At 57.1% G+C, this 18,826-nt stretch overlaps 3 protein-coding genes and 1 long non-coding RNA gene across 4 annotated transcripts; 2 read left to right on the top strand and 2 right to left on the bottom strand.

The window, feature by feature from the left end:
• Positions 1 to 884: 884 nt before the first annotated feature.
• LOC135287061 (PH and SEC7 domain-containing protein 4-like) lies at positions 885 to 11,244 on the top strand. The gene is made up of 12 exons (XM_064400376.1): positions 885 to 994; positions 1,542 to 1,625; positions 2,239 to 2,319; positions 2,853 to 2,965; positions 4,049 to 4,107; positions 5,029 to 5,118; positions 5,558 to 5,601; positions 5,972 to 6,129; positions 6,973 to 7,177; positions 7,973 to 8,117; positions 9,846 to 9,983; positions 10,416 to 11,244. The coding sequence occupies exons 3-12, from the start codon at positions 2,297 to 2,299 to the stop codon at positions 10,692 to 10,694; spliced, it is 1,254 nt and encodes a 417-aa protein (XP_064256446.1). The 5' UTR covers positions 885 to 994; positions 1,542 to 1,625; positions 2,239 to 2,296; the 3' UTR covers positions 10,695 to 11,244.
• Positions 11,245 to 11,649: 405 nt separating this feature from the next.
• CIAO1 (cytosolic iron-sulfur assembly component 1) lies at positions 11,650 to 15,266 on the bottom strand. Its single transcript, XM_064400380.1, has 7 exons — positions 15,051 to 15,266; positions 14,517 to 14,665; positions 14,321 to 14,432; positions 14,076 to 14,167; positions 13,715 to 13,907; positions 12,868 to 12,946; positions 11,650 to 12,684 (listed from the first exon to the last, which is right to left on the bottom strand). The coding sequence occupies exons 1-7, from the start codon at positions 15,187 to 15,189 to the stop codon at positions 12,441 to 12,443; spliced, it is 1,008 nt and encodes a 335-aa protein (XP_064256450.1). The 5' UTR covers positions 15,190 to 15,266; the 3' UTR covers positions 11,650 to 12,440.
• Positions 15,267 to 15,299: 33 nt separating this feature from the next.
• Positions 15,300 to 18,813, top strand: TMEM127 (transmembrane protein 127). The gene is made up of 3 exons (XM_064400381.1): positions 15,300 to 16,253; positions 17,508 to 17,672; positions 18,506 to 18,813. Exons 1-3 carry the CDS (start codon positions 16,019 to 16,021, stop codon positions 18,811 to 18,813), a joined length of 708 nt encoding a protein of 235 aa, XP_064256451.1. The 5' UTR covers positions 15,300 to 16,018.
• LOC135287066 (uncharacterized) lies at positions 16,183 to 17,038 on the bottom strand. The gene is made up of 3 exons (XR_010350960.1): positions 16,611 to 17,038; positions 16,484 to 16,561; positions 16,183 to 16,277 (listed from the first exon to the last, which is right to left on the bottom strand). It is a non-coding gene; the product is annotated as an uncharacterized LOC135287066 (long non-coding RNA).
• Positions 18,814 to 18,826: the final 13 nt, after the last annotated feature.

Genomic DNA, 18,826 nt, shown 5'->3' on the forward strand with positions numbered 1-18,826 from the left:
CCAAAACCCCCAAATGCCCCCAAATTTACCCCAAAAAGAGGGACCCCAAAACCTCCCAGAACCCCCAAATGTGGCCCAAAAAGAGGGACCCCAAAACCCCCAAATCCCCCCAGATTTGCCTCAAAAGGAGAGACCCCAAAACCTCCCAGATTTACCCCAAAAATGGGGACCCCAAAACCTCCCAGATTTACCCCAAAAAGTGGGGGACAAAACCACCCCAGCCCCCCCAAATTTACCCCAAAAGGAGGGACCCCAAAACCCCCAAATCCCCCCAAATGTGGCCCAAAAAGAGGGACCCCAAAGCCCCCAAATCCCCCCAGATTTGCCCCAAATCCCCCCAGATTTACCCCAAAAAGGGAGGCCCCAAAACCTCCTCGATTCACCCCAAAAAGAGGGACCCCAAAGACCCCAAATCCCCCCAGATTTGCCCCTAAAGGAGGGACCCCAACTCCCCCCAAAATGGGGACCCCAAACCCCAAACTCCCCCCCAAAATGGGGGGTCCAGAGCCCCCCCCACCCCCTGACCCCCCTAAAACCCCCCCAGAGCCCCCGGGGCCCCCCCAGAATCCTTCAGGACCCCCCGAAAATCCCCCAAATCCACCCCAAATCCCCCCTGAGCCCCCCGAAAATCCCCCAAAATCTCCCCAAATCCCCCCCGAGACCCCCAGAAATTCCCCCAAATCTCCCCAAAACCGCCCAGGACCCCCCCAGATCCCCTCTGAGCCCCCCCAAATCCCCCCAGATCCACCCCAAATCCCCCTGGGACCCCCCCAGATTCCCCCAGGACCCCCCCAAATCCCCCCTGAGCCCCCCAGAAATGCCCCCAAATCTCCTCCAAACCCCCCAGGACCCTCTTAAATCGCCCCAGGACCCCCCCCAAACCCCCCCAGGACCCCCCCAACCCCCCCCCAAGCCCGGGGGTTTTTGGGGGTCCCCCCAACTCTGAGGAGCCGCCCCCCGAACCCAGCCCGGACCCCCCACGGGACCCCCCCGGGTGAGGAACCCCCCGAGACCCCAGACCCATTTGGGACCCCCCTTTTTTTCCCCAAATTCCCATTTTCTTCCCCAAATTCCCATTTTTCCCCCCCAAAATTCCCATTTTCTTCCCCAAAATCCCATTTTTCCCTCCCAAAATCTCCATTTTTTCCCCCATTTATCCTTCCCCAAAATCCCCATTTTCCCCCCATATCTTCCCTCCCCAAAATCCCCATCTTTCCCCCCAAAAAAATTCCTATTTTCCCCATTTTCCCTCCCAAAATTCCCATTTTCTTCCCCAAAACCCCCATTTCCCCCCCATATTTTTCCCTCACAAAAATTCCCATCTTTCCCCCAAAAAAATTCCAATTTCCCCCCCTATTTTTCCTCCCCCAAATCCCCATTTCCCCCCTTATTTTTTCCCCAGAAATTCCCTATTTTTCAGCCCAAAATTGCCAATTTCCCCCCCCCAAACCATCAAATTTTCCCCAAAATCCCCATTTTTCGCCCCCAATCCCCATTTTTTCCCCAAATTCTCATTTTTTCCCCCCGTTTCCCCCTCCCAGGGAGGACCCCGTGGCCCTGGCCCGGCGCCTTTTCCGCCTGGACGGGGTCAGGAAGTCGCAGGTGGCCTCGTTCCTGCGCAAGGAGTGAGGCTTTGGGGCAAAAAGGGGGGATTTTGGGAAAAACGGGGGGGGATGGGAATTTGGGGGAGAAAATGGGGATTTTGGGGGGAAAAATTTGGAAATTTGGGGGAAAAAAATTGGAAATTTGGGGAGAAAATGGGGATTTTTGGGGGAAAAATGGGGGAAAATGGGAATTTGAGGGGAAAATATGGGAATATGAGGGGGAAATGGGGAATTTTGGGGGAAAAATGGGGAATTTGGGGGGAAAATGGGGATTTCGGGGGAAAAAATTAGGATTTGCGGGGGGAAATGGAGAATTTTGGGAAGAAATGGGAATTTTGTGAGGGAAGAATGGGGGTTTCAGGGAAAATGGGAATTTTGGGGCAAAATGGTGGGAAAAATGGGAAATTTGGGGGGGGAAATGGGAATTTGAGGGGAAAATGGGGATTTTGGGAGGGGAAAATGGGGATTTTAGAGGGAGAAAAATGGGAATTTTAGGGGAAAAAAAGTGAATTTTTGGGAAAAAAGAAGATTTTTTTGGTGGGAATTGTGGGATTTTTTGGGAATTGTGGGATTGTTTTTGGAATTGTGGATTTTGGGGCGGGAGCTGAGGATTTGTGTCCCCATTTCTCCCCAGCACGGAGTTCAGCTCGCGGGTGGCGCGGGAGTACCTGGAGCTCTTCCAGTTCCAGGGGATGAGCCTGGAGCAGGCCCTGAGGTGGGAGCTCGGGGCTTTTGGGGGAAATTCGGGAAATTTGGGGGAAATTTCTGGGATTTCGGGGATTTCTGGGAGGGATTTTGGGAGATTTTTGGGAGATTTTTGGGGAGACTTTTGGGGGGATTTTGGGGGGATTTTTGAGAGCACTTTTGGGAGAATTTGGTGGATTTTTGGGGGTGGGATTTGGGACATTTTTGGGATGATTTGGGGTCGGTTTTGGGGCGGTTTGGGGTCACTTTCGGGGTGATTTTTGGGGTATTCCAGGCTGGTTTTGGGGTGGTTTAGGGGTATTTTAAGGGTATTTCAGGGTGGTTTGGGGGTGTTTTGGGGTCACCTTTGGTGTTTTTGGGGTCACTTTTGGTGTTTTTGGGGTCACTTTAGGGTTTTTTGGAGTCGCCTTTGGTGTTTTGGGGTCACTTTTGGGTTTTTTGGTGTTTTTGGGGTCACTTTTGGGGTTTTTAGGGTGGTTTGGGGTCACCTTTGGTGTTTTTGGGGTCCCTTCTGGGGTTTTGGGGGTTTTTGGGGTGCTGCAGGCAGTTCCTGCGGGCTCTGGTGCTCTCGGGGGAGACTCAGGAGCGCGAGCGAGTCCTGGGGCACTTCTCGAGCCGCTTCCACCGCTGCAACCCCGGCGCCTTTCCTTCTGCTGGTGAGAGCCCAAACCCCCTAAAACCGACCCTAAAACCAACCCTAAACCGACCCCAAATCCCTGCTGCAACCCCGGCGCCTTTCCTTCTGCCGGTGAGAGCCCAAACCCCCTAAAACCAACCCTAAAACCGACCCTAAACTCCCTAAAACTGACCCTAAAACCGACCCCAAATCCCTGCTGCAACCCTGGCGCCTTTCCTTCTGCTGGTGAGAGCCCAAACCCCCCAAAACCGACCCTAAACCCCCTAAAACTGAGCCCAAACCCCCTAAAACCGACCCTAAAACCGACCCCAAATCCCTGCTGCAACCCTGGCGCCTTTCCTTCTGCTGGTGAGAGCCCAAACCCCCCAAAACCGACCCTAAACCCCCTAAAACTGACCCTAAACCACCCCAAAACCGACCCTAAACCGACCCCAAATCCCTGCTGCAACCCCGGTGCCTTTCCCTCGGCTGGTGAGAGCCTAAACCGCCTAAAACTGACCCTAAACCCCCTAAAACCGACCCTAAACCCCCTAAAACTGACCCTAAACCCCCTAAAACTGAGCCCAAACCCCCTAAAACCGACCCTAAACCCCCTAAAACTGACCCTAAACCGACCCCACATCCCTGCTGCAACCCCGCAGCTTTTCCTTCTGCTGGTGAGAGCCTAAACCACCCCAAAACCGACCCTAAACCCCCCAAAACCGACCCTAAATCCCCTAAAACTGACCCTAAACCCCCTAAAACCGACCCTAAACCCCCTAAAACTGACCCTAAACCCCCTAAAACCGACCCTAAACCGACCCCAAATCCCTGCTGCAACCCTGGCGCTTTTCCTTCTGCTGATGAGACCCCAAATCCACCCCAAACCCACCCCAAAACCCCAAACCCCCAAATCCCAAACCCCAAAACCCCAAACCCTCAAACCCCAAACCCAAAACCTCAAACTTAAACCCCAAAACCCCAAAACCTCAAACCCAAAACCCCAAACCCCAAATCCACCCCAAGACCCCGAACCCCTTTTTCCCCTTTTGGGGTCCCTTTAGGGGTTTTGGGGTCCCTTTTTAGGGGATTTGGGGTCCCCTGAAACCCCAAATCCCCCCAGACTCCGTTCACGCCCTCACCTGCGCCCTGATGCTGCTCAACACCGACCTGCACGGCCAGGTGAGCACCCCAAAAAACCCCCAAAAAAACCCCAAAATGACCCTAAATACCCAAAATAACCCTAAATCCCCAAATGTCCCGGAAAAATCCCAAAATATCCCAAAAATAACCCTAAAAATGACCCCAAATCTGCCCAAAATCCAACGGAGCTCACGGCCAGCTGAGGCCACCCCAAAAAAAAACCCCAAAAATGACCCTAAATACCCCAAAAACCCCAAAAATGACCCTAAAATTCACACAAAATCCCACAAAATCCCCTAAAATCCCCTAAAATCCCCCAAATCTCCACCTGGAATTTGGGGAGGGATGGGGGCATGGGGGGAGGGGGGCGGATTTGGGGTGGATTTGGGGATTTTGGGGTTTTGGGTTTGGGGCAGATTTGGGGTTTTGGGGTGGATTTGGGGGTTTTGGGGTGGATTTGAGGCGGAATTGTGGCAGTTTTGGGATGGATTTGGGGCAGATTTTGTGTCAGTTTTGGGATTTTCCCCATTTTTTGGGTGATTTTGGGTTGGGTTTGGGGTTTTCCCCCATTTTTGGGCTGACTTTGGGTCAGATTTTGGGGTTTTCCCCCATTTTTGGGATGACTTTGTGTCAGATTTTGGGTTTTTTCCCCGTTTCTGGGGTGATTTTGGGTCAGAATTCCATTTTTTCCCTGTTTTTGGGATGATTTTGGGTCAGATTTGGGATTTCCCCCCATTTTGGGGATGATTTTGGGTCAGAATTCCATTTTTCCCCCGTTTCTGGGGTGACTTTGTGTCAGATTTTGGGTATTTTCCCCGTTTTGGGGTGACTTTGTGTCAGATTTTGGGTTTTTTCCCCGTTTTTGGGGTGATTTTGGGTCAGAATTCCATTTTTTCCCCGTTTCTGGGGTGATTTTGGGTCAGAATTCCATTTTTTCCCCGTTTCGGGGCGACCCCGCAGCGCCTGGGCCGGGCCATGAGCAGCTCCGAGTTCGTGACCAACCTGAGCGGGATGATGGACGGCCGGGACTTCCCCCGGGAGCAGCTCAAGGTACCCAAAACCCCAAAAAAACCCCAAAAAAACCCCCCAAAAAATCCCAAAATTGGGGTTTCCTACAAGAAAAATGAGAAAAAAAAAAAAAACAACCCAGTGGGAAAATCTTAAAAATGGGGGGTGTGACCCTAAAAAATCGTAAAAAAGGTCCCCAAAAAAATCCTAAAAAAAAATCCCCAAAAATTCCAAAAAAATATTTTAAAAAACCTAAAAGAAATTCCCCAAAAATTCCTTAAAAAATCTTTTAAAAATCCCAAAAATTCTAAAAAAAATCTGAAAAAATCGTAGAAAAATAAAAAAAGAAATCACAGAAAAATCTGGAAAAAAATCCCAGAAAAATCCCCAAAAAATACCCCCAAAAATCCCAAAAACATCCCTAAAAAATCCCAAAAATATCTCAAAAAAACCCTAAAAAAATCAAATTTTTCCCCCCCAGGCTCTGTACGGCTCCATCCGCAGCCGGAAACTGGAGTGGGCAACGTGAGCGGGGATTGGGGGTCAATTTTATGGGATTTGGGGGAATTTGGGGGGGAATTTATGGGATTTTGGGTTGGGCTTTGTGGGATTTGGGTTGGGTTTCATGGGTTTTTTTGGGATTTTGCTGCCAATTTTATGGGATTTTGGTTGAATTTTCTGGAACTTGGGTTGGATTTGATAGGATTTTGGTGCAGAATTTATGGGATTTTGTGTTGGATTTTGTGGGATTTGGCTTGGACTTTATGGGATTTTGGTTGAACTTTATGGGGTTTGGGTCAGATTTTATGGGATTTTGGTTGGATTTTAGGGGATTTTGGGGGATTTCTGCCCTTTCCCCACCAATTAATGGGATTTTTTGGGGGGATTTTCACAGGGACGATGAGGACGAGCCTGGAGCCGATTCCCAAAACCCCAAAAAAGCCCCAAAATTCCCAACTCCCGAAATTCCCCCCGAGCTGCTGGGGGGCTCCGGCCCCGCCCGCAGGGGGGTCCTGGCCAGGAAGGTCCTGGCAGAGAGCGACGGCAAAAAGGGTCGGTGGGGGGGTTTGGGGTTTTTGTGGGGTTTGGGGGGAATTTAACGGGATTTGGGATGGGTTTGTGGGGACTTCATGGGATTTTGAGCGATTTTAATGGGATTTTGTGGGAATTTAATGGGATTTTGGAGGAGTTGAATGGGATTTGGGCTGGATTTATAGGAATTTAATGGGATTTGGGGTGGATTTTGGGGGATTTGGGGTGGATTTGTGGGAATTTAATGGGATTTTGTGGGAATTTAATGGGATTTCTCTCTCTCCCCCGTAATTTTTGGGGTTTTTTTCCCCCACAGCACCCTGGGACTGGCAGGGATGGTTTGGAGTGGATTTAATGGGATCTGGGGTGGAATTTAATGGGATTTTGGAGGAATTTCATGGAATTTTATAGGAAATTAATGGGATTTGGGGTGGAGTTGGGAGAATTTAGTGGGATTTTGGGGGAATTTCATGGGGTTTTGTTGGGAGTATTTTGGGATTTCACAGTTTTTTGGGATTTTTTTTTCCCCACAGCTCCCTGGGGCCGGCGGGGCTGGTTTGGGGTGGGTTTAATGGGATCTTGGAGGAATTTAATGGGATTTGTGCTGGATTTAACGGGGTTTTGTGGGATTTTGATGGGACCATTTTAGGATCTCACCATTTTTGGGTTTTTTCCCCCACAGCTCCCTGGGGCCGGCGGGGCTGGTTTGGGGTGGATTTAATGGGATTTGGGGTGGAATTTCATGGGATTTTATGAAAATTTAATGGGATTTGGGCTGGATTTAACGGGGTTTTGTGGGATTTTCATGGGATTTTATTGGGACCATTTTAGGATCTCACCGTTTTTGGGGTTTTTCCCCCACAGCTCCCTGGGGCCGGCGGGGCTGGAAGCGTTTCAGGGCCGAGCTGCGGGGGCCCCTGCTGGTGCTGCAGAGGGACCCCCCCGAGGGCCCCCAGGAGGTTTTGGGGCTGCCCCACGCCCTGGCCCGGCCCCACCCCAAATACACCAAGCGCCCCAACGTGTTCCTGCTGCGCACCGGGGACCGGCGCGAGTTCCTGTGCCAGGCCCCGTAAGGCGCCCCAAACCCCAAAAGGGAGAAAAAGGGAGGAGATCCTAAAAAGAAATTCCTAAATCCCCAAAAAAAACCCCGTAAGGGTAAAGGGTAAAAAGTCCCAAGTATGGGAAAAAAATGCAAAATTCTAGAAAAGTTTGAAAAGGGGATAAATGCTAAAAAAACCTCTCAAAGCCTAAAAAATGTCCCAAAAAATCCTAAAGGAATGGGAAATCCTAAAAAACATCCTGAAAAGGTAAATGGCTCAGAAAGGGTAAAAAAATCTAAATGGTAAAAAAATCCTATATACTAAAAAAAACCCCAAATCCTAAAGAAAAAAAAAAACAAAACTGAAAAGATCCCAAGCCTAAAAAAAGTCCCAAATCCTACAAAAAAAAAAAACAACCCTAAAAAAATCCTAAAAAAAAAAAAATCTCAAATCCTAAAAAAAAAATTTTGGGATATTTTTGGGGTATTTTTGGAGGCCTTCTGAGGATATTATTGGGGTAAAGTTGGGGTATTTTGGGGGTAATTTTGGGGATAGTCTTGGGGGATTTGGGGGATTTTTTGGGGTATTTTAGGGTTATTCTTGGGGATATTTTTGGGTTATTTTTGGGGATGTTTGGGGGGATTTTTAGAGGTTTTCTTGGGCTATTTTTGGGATTTTTTTGGGGCACCTTTGTGGGTATTTTGGGGCTGTTTGGGGTCATTCAGGGCCATTTGGGGTTTTTTGCAATATTTGGGGTTTTTGCGCCGTGTGGCGGGTGTGACGTCACCGATGACGTCACCGCTGACGTCACGGCGACGTCGCAGGAGCCCCCTGGAGCTGTCCCAGTGGGTGTTTGGGATCAACGTGGCCGCCGCCCTCTCGTCCTCGCCGCCGTTCCCCGCGGCCGTCGGCTCCCGGCGCCGCTTCGTGAGACCCATCCTGCCCTCGGCGCCCAGCCGCTGCCCCCCGGTGAGGAGCACCCCGAAACCACCCCGAAAAATATCCTAAAATCCAAAACAACCCCAAAAACCCCATAGAAATACCCAAAAACCCCACTGAAATATCACAAACCCCATAGGAACCCCAATCCCATCCTGCCCTCGGCGCCCAGCCCCTGCCCCCCGGTGAGGAGCACCCCGAAACCACCCCGAAACCACCCCAAAAAATATCCTAAAATCCAAAACACCCCACTGAAATATCCTAAAATCAAAAAAAACCCCACTGAAATATCACAAACCCCATAGAAACCCCAATCCCATCCTGCCCTCGGCGCCCAGCCGCTGCCCCCCGGTGAGGAGCGCCCCGAAAACACCCTGAAACCACCCCAAAAAATATCCTAAAATCCAAAACAACCCCACTGAAATATCCTAAAATCAAAAAAACCCCATTGAAATATCACAAACCCCATAGAAACCCCAATCCCATCCTGCCCTCGGCGCCCAGCCGCTGCCCCCCGGTGAGGAGCACCCCGAAACCACCCCGAAAAATATCCTAAAATCCAAAACAACCCCAAAAACCCCATAGAAATACCCAAAAACCCCACTGAAATATCACAAACCCCATAGGAACCCCAATCCCATCCTGCCCTCGGCGCCCAGCCCCTGCCCCCCGGTGAGGAGCACCCCGAAAAAATATCCTAAAAACCCCAAAACCCCATTGAAATATCCTAAATACCCCAAAAACCCCATAGAAATACCCAAAAACCCCACTGAAATATCATAAACCTCATAGGAACCCCAATCCCATCCTGCCCTCAGCGCCCAGCCCCTGCCCCCTGGTGAGGAGCACCCCGAAACCACCCCAAAAACCCCATAGAAATATCCTAAAATGCCACTGAAATATAAAAAAAAAACCAAAACAGAAAGTCCATAGAGACAGCACAAACCCCATAGAAACCCAAAACCCCCGAAAATCCCATAAAGAGATCCCAAGGACCCCACTGAAACACCCTGAAAACCCAAAAACCCCATTGAAACATCCCATATCCCATGGAAACCCCAAATCCCCAAAAAAACCCCAAACCACATAAAAATATCCCAAAAACCCAAATGTCCCAAAAACCCCAAAAATGTCCCCAGTGTCCCTGGGCCACCCCAATGTCCCCTTTGGTGTCCCCAGGAGCAGCAGCAGTGCCAGCTGCGCCGCTGGCTGGGCACGGCGACCCCGATGTCCCCGATGTCCCCAATGTCCCCAATGTCCCCAGAGACCCCAATGTCCCCAGTGACCCCAATGTCCGCAATGACCCCGATGTCCCCAGTGACCCCAATGTCCCCAATGCCCCCAGTGACCCCGATGTCCCCCGTGTCCCTGATGTCCCCAGTGACCCCAGTGACCCCGATGTCCCCAATGTCCCCAGTGACCCCGATGTCCCCGTGTCCCCAGTGACCCCAATGTCCCCAGTGACCCCGATGTCCCCCGTGTCCCTGATGTCCCCAATGTCCCCAGTGACCCCGATGTCCCCAGTGACCCCAATGTCCCCAGTGACCCCAATGCCCCCAGTGACCCCAATGTCCCCAGTGACCCCAGTGACCCCAATGCCCCCAGTGACCCCGATGTCCCCAATGTCCCCGATGTCCCCAATGCCCCCAGTGACCCCGATGTCCCCAGTGACCCCAGTGACCCCAATGTCCCCAGTGACCCCAATGTCCCCAATGCCCCCAGTGACCCCAGTGACCCCGATGTCCCCACTGTCCCCAGGAGCAGCAGCAGTGCCAGCTGCGCCGCTGGCTGGGCACGGTGACGTGCCAGCTCCTGGAGCACCAGCGGCTGCTGCCCGAGGGACGGGCACGGGAGCAGGAGGAGCACCGGGCACACGGGGACTTCCTCAGGGACGAGGTGACACTGGGGACACTGGGGACACGGGGACTTCCTGAGGGACGAGGGGACATGGGGACATGGGGGACATGGGGACAGAGGGAACATCAAGGCAAATGGGGACATGGGGACGTCCTGAGGGAAAAGGTGACAATGGGGTGGCACAGGGACATTGGGGACAGCGGGGGGATTGGGGACATTGGGGACAACAGGGACACCAGGCACACGGGGACTTCCTGTGCCAGGAGGTGACAATGGGGACAGTGGGGACAATGGGGTGGCACAGGGGACATTGGAGGGATGGGGACAGTGGGGACAGGGTGACACCGTGACACTGGAAGGTGCCACTGAGGTGACACGATGACACTGGGGGGGTGCCCCGGGGGTGACCCCGTGGGTGACACGGTGCCACCGCGGTGCCACCCCGGTGACCCGCGTGTCCCTGCCCCGCAGCGCCAGCGCTGCCTCACCTACGTGCAGGCGCTGGGGACGTGGCTGCGCGGGGACAGCGGGGCCAGCGCCGCCCTCGGGGACGGCGCGGAGCTCGGGGACATCCCCGAGGGTCCCCTCGGGGACGGCCCGGGGTGTCCCCACGTCCCCGCGCCGCTCACCAAGTGCCACTCGAGTCCCTCGCTGGCCCCGGAGCCGCCCCTGGGCCGCGTGCGGCGCCACATCTCGGAGCGCAGGGCCACCCGTGTCACCGTCCCCAAGCGCCACCGCGACCCCCTGTGACACTGGGACTGTCCCTGTCACTGTCCCCAGTGTCCCTGTCACTGTCCCCAGTGTCCCTGTCATACCTCGGGGCGCAGGGCCACCCGTGTCACCGTCCCCAAGCGCCACCGCGACCGCCCGTGACAGGCCTGCATTGCCCCCCAGGATTGTCCCCAAGTGCCACCCGGACACAAAGTGCCACCCCTGCGACAGGGACAGCCCCAAGTGCCACCCCAGGGACACTCCCCATGTCCCCACCCCGGTGTCCCCAATGTCCCCTCCCCCCCGGTACGAGGCTTTTGGGGGGTCCCGCTCTGAGCCCCCCCCCCCGGGATTGGGAACAACTCAGGGAAATCCCAAAAATCCCAAATTCCCGTTCCCAAAATCCCCAAATCCCCATAAATCCCAATCCCAAAACTCCCCAAAATTCTTAAAACCCCATTCCCAAGAATCCCCTAAAATCCCATTCCCAAAGGAATTTGGGGGGAGTTTCAGGGGAAGTTTGGGGTTTTGGGGGAGCATTTGGGATCCCCCTGCTGTGTCTGTGCAATAAAGGTTCAGAATTCCGGGATTTTGGAGAATTTTGGGGTGGGGGAGGGAGGGATTTTGGGAAGAGGGAAAACGGGGATGGATTCCTGAGCCCGGAAATTCCTGCTTTTCCCACATTCCAAAAAAAAAACGCCGCAAAATCCCAAACTAACTCCTGGATCCCAAATTCCTTGGACCCCAAACTCTTGGGATCCCAAACTCCTGGATCCCAAATTCCCCAATCCCAAACTCCTGGATCCCAAATTCCCCAATCCCAAATTCCCCAATCCCAAACCCCCGGACTCCAAAGTCCTGGGTCTCAAATTCCCAGACCCCAAACCCTTGGACCCCAAATTCCCCAATCCCAAACACTTGGGCCCCAAACTCTTGGGATCCCAAACCCCTCCATCAATCCCAAACCCTCGATGGACCCCACACTCCCAGGGGGTCCCTGTGGGATTTTGGGCCACCCGGGGCTTTATTGGCTGTGGGGCAGCTCCGGGACCCCAAACCTGCCCCGGCCCCACAGACCCGACTGGGGAGGGACACTGGGGCGGGCTGGGGGACTTGGGAAGGTTCTGGAGAACTCGGGAAAGTTCTGGAGGACATCTGGGAAGGTTCTGGAGAACACTGGAGGGTCCTGGAGAACGTTGGGTGATCCTGGAGGCCACGGGAGGGTCCTGGAGGCCCTTGAGGTGTCCTGGAGGACACAGGAAGCTTCTGGAGGCCATGGAGAGGTTGTGGAGAACATTGGATGATCCTGCAGCCCCTGAGGTCTCCTGGAGGTCCCCAAGGTGTCCTGGAGGCCACAGGAAAATCCTGGAGATCATGGGAAGGTTCTGGAGAACATTAGGTCTCCTGGAGGTCCCCAAGATGTCCCTGGAGGTCCCCAAGGTGTCCTGGGGGCCATGGGAGGGTTCTGGAGAACATTGGGTGATCCTGGAGGCCACGGGAGGGTTCTGGAGACCCCCGAGATCTCCTGGAGGTCCCCAAGGTGCTCTGGATGTCCCCAAGGTGCTCTGGATGTCCCCAAGGTGTCCTGGGGGCCGTGGGAGGGTTCTGGAGAGCACTGGGTGATCCTGGAGGCCACGGGAGGTCCCTGGAGGTCCCCTTGATGTTCCTGGAGGTCCCTGTGGTGCCCTGGAGGTCCCTCTGGTGTCCCCGGGGTGCCATGGTGCCCATGTTGTCCCCGCGGTGTCCCCGTGCTGTCCCTTGGTGTCCCCCGGTGTCCCCGGGTGCTCAGAGCCCGTCGGGGCGCTGGTAGTGCCAGAAGGCGATGTCGCCGTCGTCGCCGCAGGACGCCAGCAGCCCCGGCTCGCGCGGGTGCCAGGCCACGCCGTTGGCGTCCTGGGCGTGCGCCCGCGGCACGTGGGCCGCCAGGCTGAAGGTCACCGGCGAGCCCGGCGCCGCCGGGGCCACCTCCTCGAACACCCGCACCGCGTCGTCCCCGCACGCCGTGGCCACCGCGCCCGTCAGGTGGCACCTGCGGGGACAGGGAGCCTCAGGGAGGGACAGGGGGCAGGGAGGGGACAGGGAGGGGACAGGGAGGGGACAGGTGGCACCTGTGGGGCACAGGGAGGGGACAGGGGGGTGAGGGAGGTGGCACCTGGAGGGTCACAGGGCCCCAGTGAGGTGTCCCCAGTGTCCCCAGTGTCCCCGAGCTCACCAGGCCACGTCGTAGATGCTGCGCCCGTGGTACCCGGACAGGGTGCAGACACACTGCCAGCTGTGCTCCGAGCCAGCGCCTGGGGACACAGTGGGGACATGGGGACATCAGGGACATTGGGGACAGCGGGGACATTGGGGACAGCAGGGACATTGGAGTGCCCACCCCCGCAGGGTGCGGTCGTTGCTGCAGGACACCAGGCCCTGTCCCCCTGTCCCTCACCATGTCCCCATGTCCCTGTCCCCCTGTCCCTGTCCCCAGTGTCCCTCACCGTGTCCCCCTGTCCCATGTCCCCAGTGTCCCTCACCGTGTCCCCCTGTCCCCCTGTCCCTCACCGTGTCCCCCTGTCCCCATGTCCCCCTGTCCCTCACCGTGTCCCCATGTCCCTCACCGTGTCCCCCTGTCCCATGTCCCCAATGTCCCTCACCGTGTCCCCCTGTCCCCATGTCCCTGTCCCCCTGTCCCTCACCGTGTCCCCATGTCCCTGTCCCTGTCTCCCTGTCCCTCACCGTGTCCCCATGTCCCCAGTGTCCCCCTGTCCCTCACCGTGTCCCCCTGTCCCATGTCCCCAATGTCCCTCACCGTGTCCCCCTGTCCCTGTCCCTGTCCCCCTGTCCCTCACCGTGTCCCCATGTCCCTGTCCCTGTCCCTCACCGTGTCCCCATGTCCCTGTCCCTGTCCCCCTGTCCCTCACCGTGTCCCCATGTCCCCCTGTCCCCCTGTCCCTCACCGTGTCCCTGGCTGCGCTGCCACACGCGCAGGGTGCGGTCGTCGCTGCAGGACACCAGGCCCTGTCCCCATGTCCCCAGTGTTCCCATGTCCCTGTCCCTGTCCCCCTGTCCCTCACCGTGTCCCATGTTCCGCTGCCACACGCGCAGGGTGCGGTCGTCGCTGCAGGACACCAGGCGCTGGCCCGAGCGCTCCCAGGCCACTGCCCACACGGTGGACGTGTGCCCCTCCAGGGTGGCACAGCACACCCAGTCGTCCTCGTCCTCGCGGTACAGCCGCACCGTGTCGTCGTAGCTGGCGCTGGCCAGCAGCTGGGGACAGCAACGGGGACACTGGGTGTCCCAGCGGTGTCCCCAACGTGTCCCAGGGTGTGTCCCCAGGCCCCTCAGGCTCCCCCAGGTGTCCCCGTGTCCCCCAGGTGTCCCCAGGTGTCCCCAGGTGCCCCCAGGTGTCCCCGTGTCCCCCCGTGTCCCCGGTACCTCCTGGCTGGGGTGCCACACCACGTGTTTGACGTCCTGGCTGTGGGCGCTCAGCACGCTGACACACTCGAACTCCTGCTCCTCCTCGTCCACTGAGGGGACACCGGGGGACAGTGAGGGGACAGCGGGGTCCCTGAGGGGTCATGGGGACAGCGAGGGGACACAGGGACAGCGGGGTCCCTGAGGGGTCCCGGGTACCCTGAGGGGTCCCGGGGACAGCGAGGGGACACGGGGACAGCGCTCACCCTCCCAGACCCAGACGCTCTTGTCACGGCTGCAGGTGGCCAGCAGGGACCCCGAGGGCGCCCAGGCCACCGACTTCACCTCGTTCTCGTGTCCCTCCAGCGTGGCCACCACCTGCGGGGACAGGGCACGTGGCACGGGGGGCACGGGGGGCACACACGGGTGGCACACACAGGTGACACGGGTGCCCGTGCCCACCTCGAAGCCGTGCTCGTGGCGCCTCCAGACGCAGGTGGTGCCGTCGAAGCTGGCCGAGGCCAGGAGCTGCCCGCACGGCGACCACGCCACCCTGCGCACCGTGCGCTGGTGCCCGTCCGCCAGCACCGCGCGGCACGCCCAGCCCGAGCCTGCGTGGGACAGACAGGGGACACTGAGGGACATGGGGACACGGGGACAGAGCCCAGCACCGCGCGGCACGCCCAGCCCGAGCCTGGCGACAGGGGACAGGGAGTGACACAGGGACACAGGACACAGCCCTGCCCGGCCCCAGCACCGCGCGGCACGCCCAGCCCGAGCCTGCGTGGGACAGACAGGGGACACTGAGGGACACAGGGACACTGAGGGACACGGGGACAGAGCCCTGCCAGCCCCGTGTCCAGCCCGGTCCCCCCGCACGGTGCACTCCCGGTTTCCCCACACCCACACGGTCCGGTCCCGTTCCCATTCCCGTTCCCATTCCCATTCCCGGTCCCGTTCCCATTCCCGTTCCCGGTTTCCCCGTTCCCCGCTCACCCTCGCGGCCCCACACCCGCACGGTGCGGTCCCCGCCGCAGGACGCCAGCAGGGCCCCGCTGGGGCTCCAGGCCAGGGCCCAGCAGCGGGACTCGGGGTGCGCGGACACGCGGCACAGCAGCGACAGCGCCTCGGGCATGGCGGCACCGAACGGGAACGGCACCGGGACCGACAGCCCCGCCGGAACCGGAACCGGAGCCGCGCCGGAAGCGGAACCGACAGGAAGCGGAAGCGCGGCCGGGCGGGGCGGGGCCGTGAGGAGGAAGCGGAGCCGCTGCCGGGCCCGGCGGGATCGGCACCGGCACCGCCCGCCCGGGGCCGCTCCGGGCCGTCCGCGCCGCGCTCAGCGCGCTCGCAGGCGCCGGGATCCGTGTCGGGACCGGGAGCGGTGTCGGAAGCCACTGCCGGTGAAGCCGGGACGGGTGTCAGGGTCCGGCAGCCGGTGCCGGTTATCCCGGAGCGGGTGTCGGGGACGCGGGGAGGGCGCCGCGCGTCGGGAACCGGTACCGGTTATCCCGGGACGGGTGTCGGGGGTCCCGGAGCCGGTACCGGGACCCGGGGCGGGTGTCAGTGCCTCGGTACCGGGGGGTGCGGGTGTTCCTGAGCCGGTACCGGTGATCCATAGCCGGTACCGGTGACCCAGACCGGGTGTCCCTAAGGCCAGTGCCGGTCCCGGTGCCAGTCCTGGTTCCAGTCCCGGTCCCGGTTCCATTCCCAGTCCTGGTCCTGGTTCCAATCCCGGTGCCAGTTCTGGTTCCATTCCTGGTCCCGGTGACCCAGAGCCGGTGTCGTTAACACCAGTCCCAGTTCCATTCCTGGTCCCGGTTCTGGTTCAAGCTCTGGTTCCATTCCCAGTTCCGATTCCGGTTCCGTTCCCAATTCCGGTCCCGGTTCCATTCCCAGTCCCGGTTCCGTTCCCGGTCCCAGTTCCGTTCCCGGTCCCGTCCCCGTCGCCGCTCCCTCCCGCGATGTACTCGGCGGGCGCGGCGGGCGCGGTGCCGGCGCGGCGGCGGCGCGGGGCGGCGCTGCCGAAGCAGCCGGAGCGCAGCCTGGCGTCGGCGCTGCCGGGGGCGCTGGCCATCACGGCGCTCTGCACGGCGCTGGCCGAGCCCGCCTGGCTGCGCATCCACGGCGGCACCTGCGCGCGCCAGGAGCTGGGCGTGGCCGACGTGCTGGGCTTCGTGCAGCCCGAGCTGCTGCGAGGTGAGCGCCCGGGCCTTCCGGAACCTTCCGGAGCCTTCCCTGGCCTTCTGGAACCTTCCATGGCCTTCTGTCCCTTCCGGAGCCTTCCATGGCCTTCTGGAACCTTCCCTGGCCTTCTGTCCCTTCCGGAACCTTCCGGAGCCTTCCGGAACCTTCCCTGGCCTTCTGTCCCTTCCGGAACCTTCCGGAGCCTTCCGGAACCTTCCCTGGCCTTCTGTCCCTTCCGGAACCTTCCGGAGCCTTCCGGAACCTTCCCTGGCCTTCTGTCCCTTCCGGAGCCTTCTGTGGCCTTCTGTCCCTTCCGGAACCTTCCGTGCCCTTCTGGAACCTTCCCTGGCCTTCTGTCCCTTCCGGAACCTTCCGTTCCTTCCTGAACCTTCCGTAGCCTTCCATCCCTTCCAGAACCTTCCATCCCTTCCGTCCCTTCTGGAACCTGCCATCCTTTCTGGAACCTTCCATGCCTTTCCATCCCTTCCGGAACCTTCCATGGCCTTCCGGAACCTTCCGTGCCCTTCTGTCCCTTCTGGAACCTTCCATGGCCTTTTGTCCCTTCTGGAACCTTCCGTGCCCTTCTGGAACCTTCTATCCCTTCCAGAACCTTTTGTGGCCTTCCATCCCTTTCTGAACCTTCCATGACCTTCCGTCCCTTCCAGAAACTTCCATCCCTTCCTGAACCTTCCATCTCTTCTGGAACCTTCTGTGCCTTTCCATCCCTTCCAGAACCTTCCGTACCCATCCGCCCCTTCCAGAACCTTCCATCCTGTCCAGAGCCTTCTGTGGCCTTCCTTCCCTTCCGGAACCTTCTGTCCCCTCCATCTCCCTCCCTCCCCATTCCCGTGGAATTTCCTGTTCCCATTTTTCCAGCCTTGCTCCTCCCCCTCGGGCACAGGGACTCACCCCTAATTAACGAGCCACCCCTAATTAACGAGCCATTCCTAATTACAGGAATTGCCTCAAAGGCGTATTTGCATCTAAAGGAATGTTTGGATTTGTTCCCCTCAAAATCCCAAAAAATCCCCTAAAAAAAAAAAATCCCCCCAAAAATCCCAAAAAATCTCCCCAAAATTCCCCTTTTCCATCCCAAATCCTCCATTTTTTTGCGGGGACAAAAAATCAGATTATTTTGACAAAAAATCAATTTTTTTGTGCAGAAACTCAGATTTTTTTGCTGAAAAATCAGGTTTTTTGTTAAAAAATCCATTTTTTCTTTCCTCTGATCCCCTTTTTCCCCCTTTTTCCCCTTTTTCCCCCCAGATTTCTGCATGAACCCGCAGACGGTGCTGCTGCTGCGGGTCATTGCTGCTTTCTGCTTCCTGGGCATCCTGTGCAGCCTCGGCGCTTTCCTGCTCGACGTCTTCGGGCCCAAGCACCCAGCGCTGAAAATCACCCGGCGCTACGCCTTCGCCCACATCCTCACAGGTGGGGCCACCCCAAAAACACCAGAAATCCTCCAAAAATTAAAAAAAAGTGGTGAAATTCCCCCCAAAAATCCCCCAAAAGTTAAAAATAGCACGGCAGAATTCCACCCAAAAATCCCCCCCAAAATCCCCTGGAAATGAAAAAAAAAAAGCAACAAAAATCCCCATTTTCCCTCCATTTCCCCCCTTTTTTTTCCCCATTTTCTCCCAATCTAACCCATTTTTTCCCAATCCAACCCATTTTTTCCATGTTTTTTCCTATTTTTCCCCAATCTAACTAATTTTTTCCAGTTCTCCAGTGCTCCACGGTGATCGGGTTCTGCTCCTGAACCTCAGAGCTGCTCCCGGAGACCCCAGACCCCAATCCCACCCCAGTTTTACCCATTTTTTAATGGTTTTTTTTCCATTTTTTCGCATTTTTCCCTGATCTAACCCAACTTTTCCATGTTTTTCCCCATTTTCCAGTGCTGCAGTGCGCCACGGTGATCGGGTTCTGCTACTGGGCCTCGGAGCTGCTCTTGGAGACCCCAGACCCCAATCCCACCCAAGTTTCACCCATTTTTTTATGTTTTTTCCCCATTTTTCCATGTTTTTTCCCATTTTTGCCCAACCTAACCCAACTTTTCCATATTTTTTCCCATTTTTCCAGTGCTGCAGTGCGCCACGGTGATCGGGTTCTGCTCCTGACCCTCAGAGCTGCTCCTGGAGACCCCAGACCCCAATCCCCCCCCAGTTTTACCCATTTTTGATGGGTTTTTTTTCCATTTTTTCCATGTTTTTTCCCATTTTTGCCCAACCTAACCCAACTTTTCCATGTTTTTCCCCATTTTCCAGTGCTGCAGTGCGCCACGGTGATCGGGTTCTGCTACTGGGCCTCGGAGCTGCTGCTGGCACAGCAGCAGCAGCACAAGAAGTACCACGGCTCCCAGGTGTTCGTCACCTTCGCCGTCAGCTTCTACCTGGTGGCCGGCGCCGGCGGCGCCTCCATCCTGGCCACGGCGGCCAACCTGCTGCGGCACTACCCCAGCGAGGAGGAGGAGCAGGCCCTGGAGCTGCTCTCCGAGATGGAGGAGGCCGAGCCCTACGGCCCTGACTACGAGGTGGTCAACCAGTTCCAGCCGCCGCCCGCCTACACGCCCTGACGGCCGTCGGCGC

Source organism: Passer domesticus, chromosome 28 (assembly GCF_036417665.1).
Source record: "Passer domesticus isolate bPasDom1 chromosome 28, bPasDom1.hap1, whole genome shotgun sequence".
Taxonomy (NCBI): domain Eukaryota; kingdom Metazoa; phylum Chordata; class Aves; order Passeriformes; family Passeridae; genus Passer; species Passer domesticus.

Excerpts from the sequence above, each read along its gene's own strand:
- LOC135287061 (XM_064400376.1), top strand. The coding sequence starts at position 2,297 with ATGAGCCTGGAGCAGGCCCTGAG. Across the intron at positions 7,178-7,972 it reads GAGTTCCTGTGCCAGGCCCC|GAGCCCCCTGGAGCTGTCCC; the intron begins GTAAGGCGCCCC and ends GCGACGTCGCAG. Across the intron at positions 8,118-9,845 it reads CGCCCAGCCGCTGCCCCCCG|GAGCAGCAGCAGTGCCAGCT; the intron begins GTGAGGAGCACC and ends CACTGTCCCCAG.
- CIAO1 (XM_064400380.1), bottom strand. The coding sequence starts at position 15,189 with ATGCCCGAGGCGCTGTCGCTGCTGTGCCGCGTGTCCGCGCACCCCGAG. Across the intron at positions 14,433-14,516 it reads GCCACGAGCACGGCTTCGAG|GTGGTGGCCACGCTGGAGGG; the intron begins GTGGGCACGGGC and ends CTGTCCCCGCAG. Across the intron at positions 13,908-14,075 it reads TGTGGCACCCCAGCCAGGAG|CTGCTGGCCAGCGCCAGCTA; the intron begins GTACCGGGGACA and ends TGCTGTCCCCAG.
- TMEM127 (XM_064400381.1), top strand. The coding sequence starts at position 16,019 with ATGTACTCGGCGGGCGCGGCGGGCGCGGTGCCGGCGCGGCGGCGGCGC. Across the intron at positions 16,254-17,507 it reads GCAGCCCGAGCTGCTGCGAG|ATTTCTGCATGAACCCGCAG; the intron begins GTGAGCGCCCGG and ends TTTTCCCCCCAG. Across the intron at positions 17,673-18,505 it reads CTTCGCCCACATCCTCACAG|TGCTGCAGTGCGCCACGGTG; the intron begins GTGGGGCCACCC and ends CCCATTTTCCAG.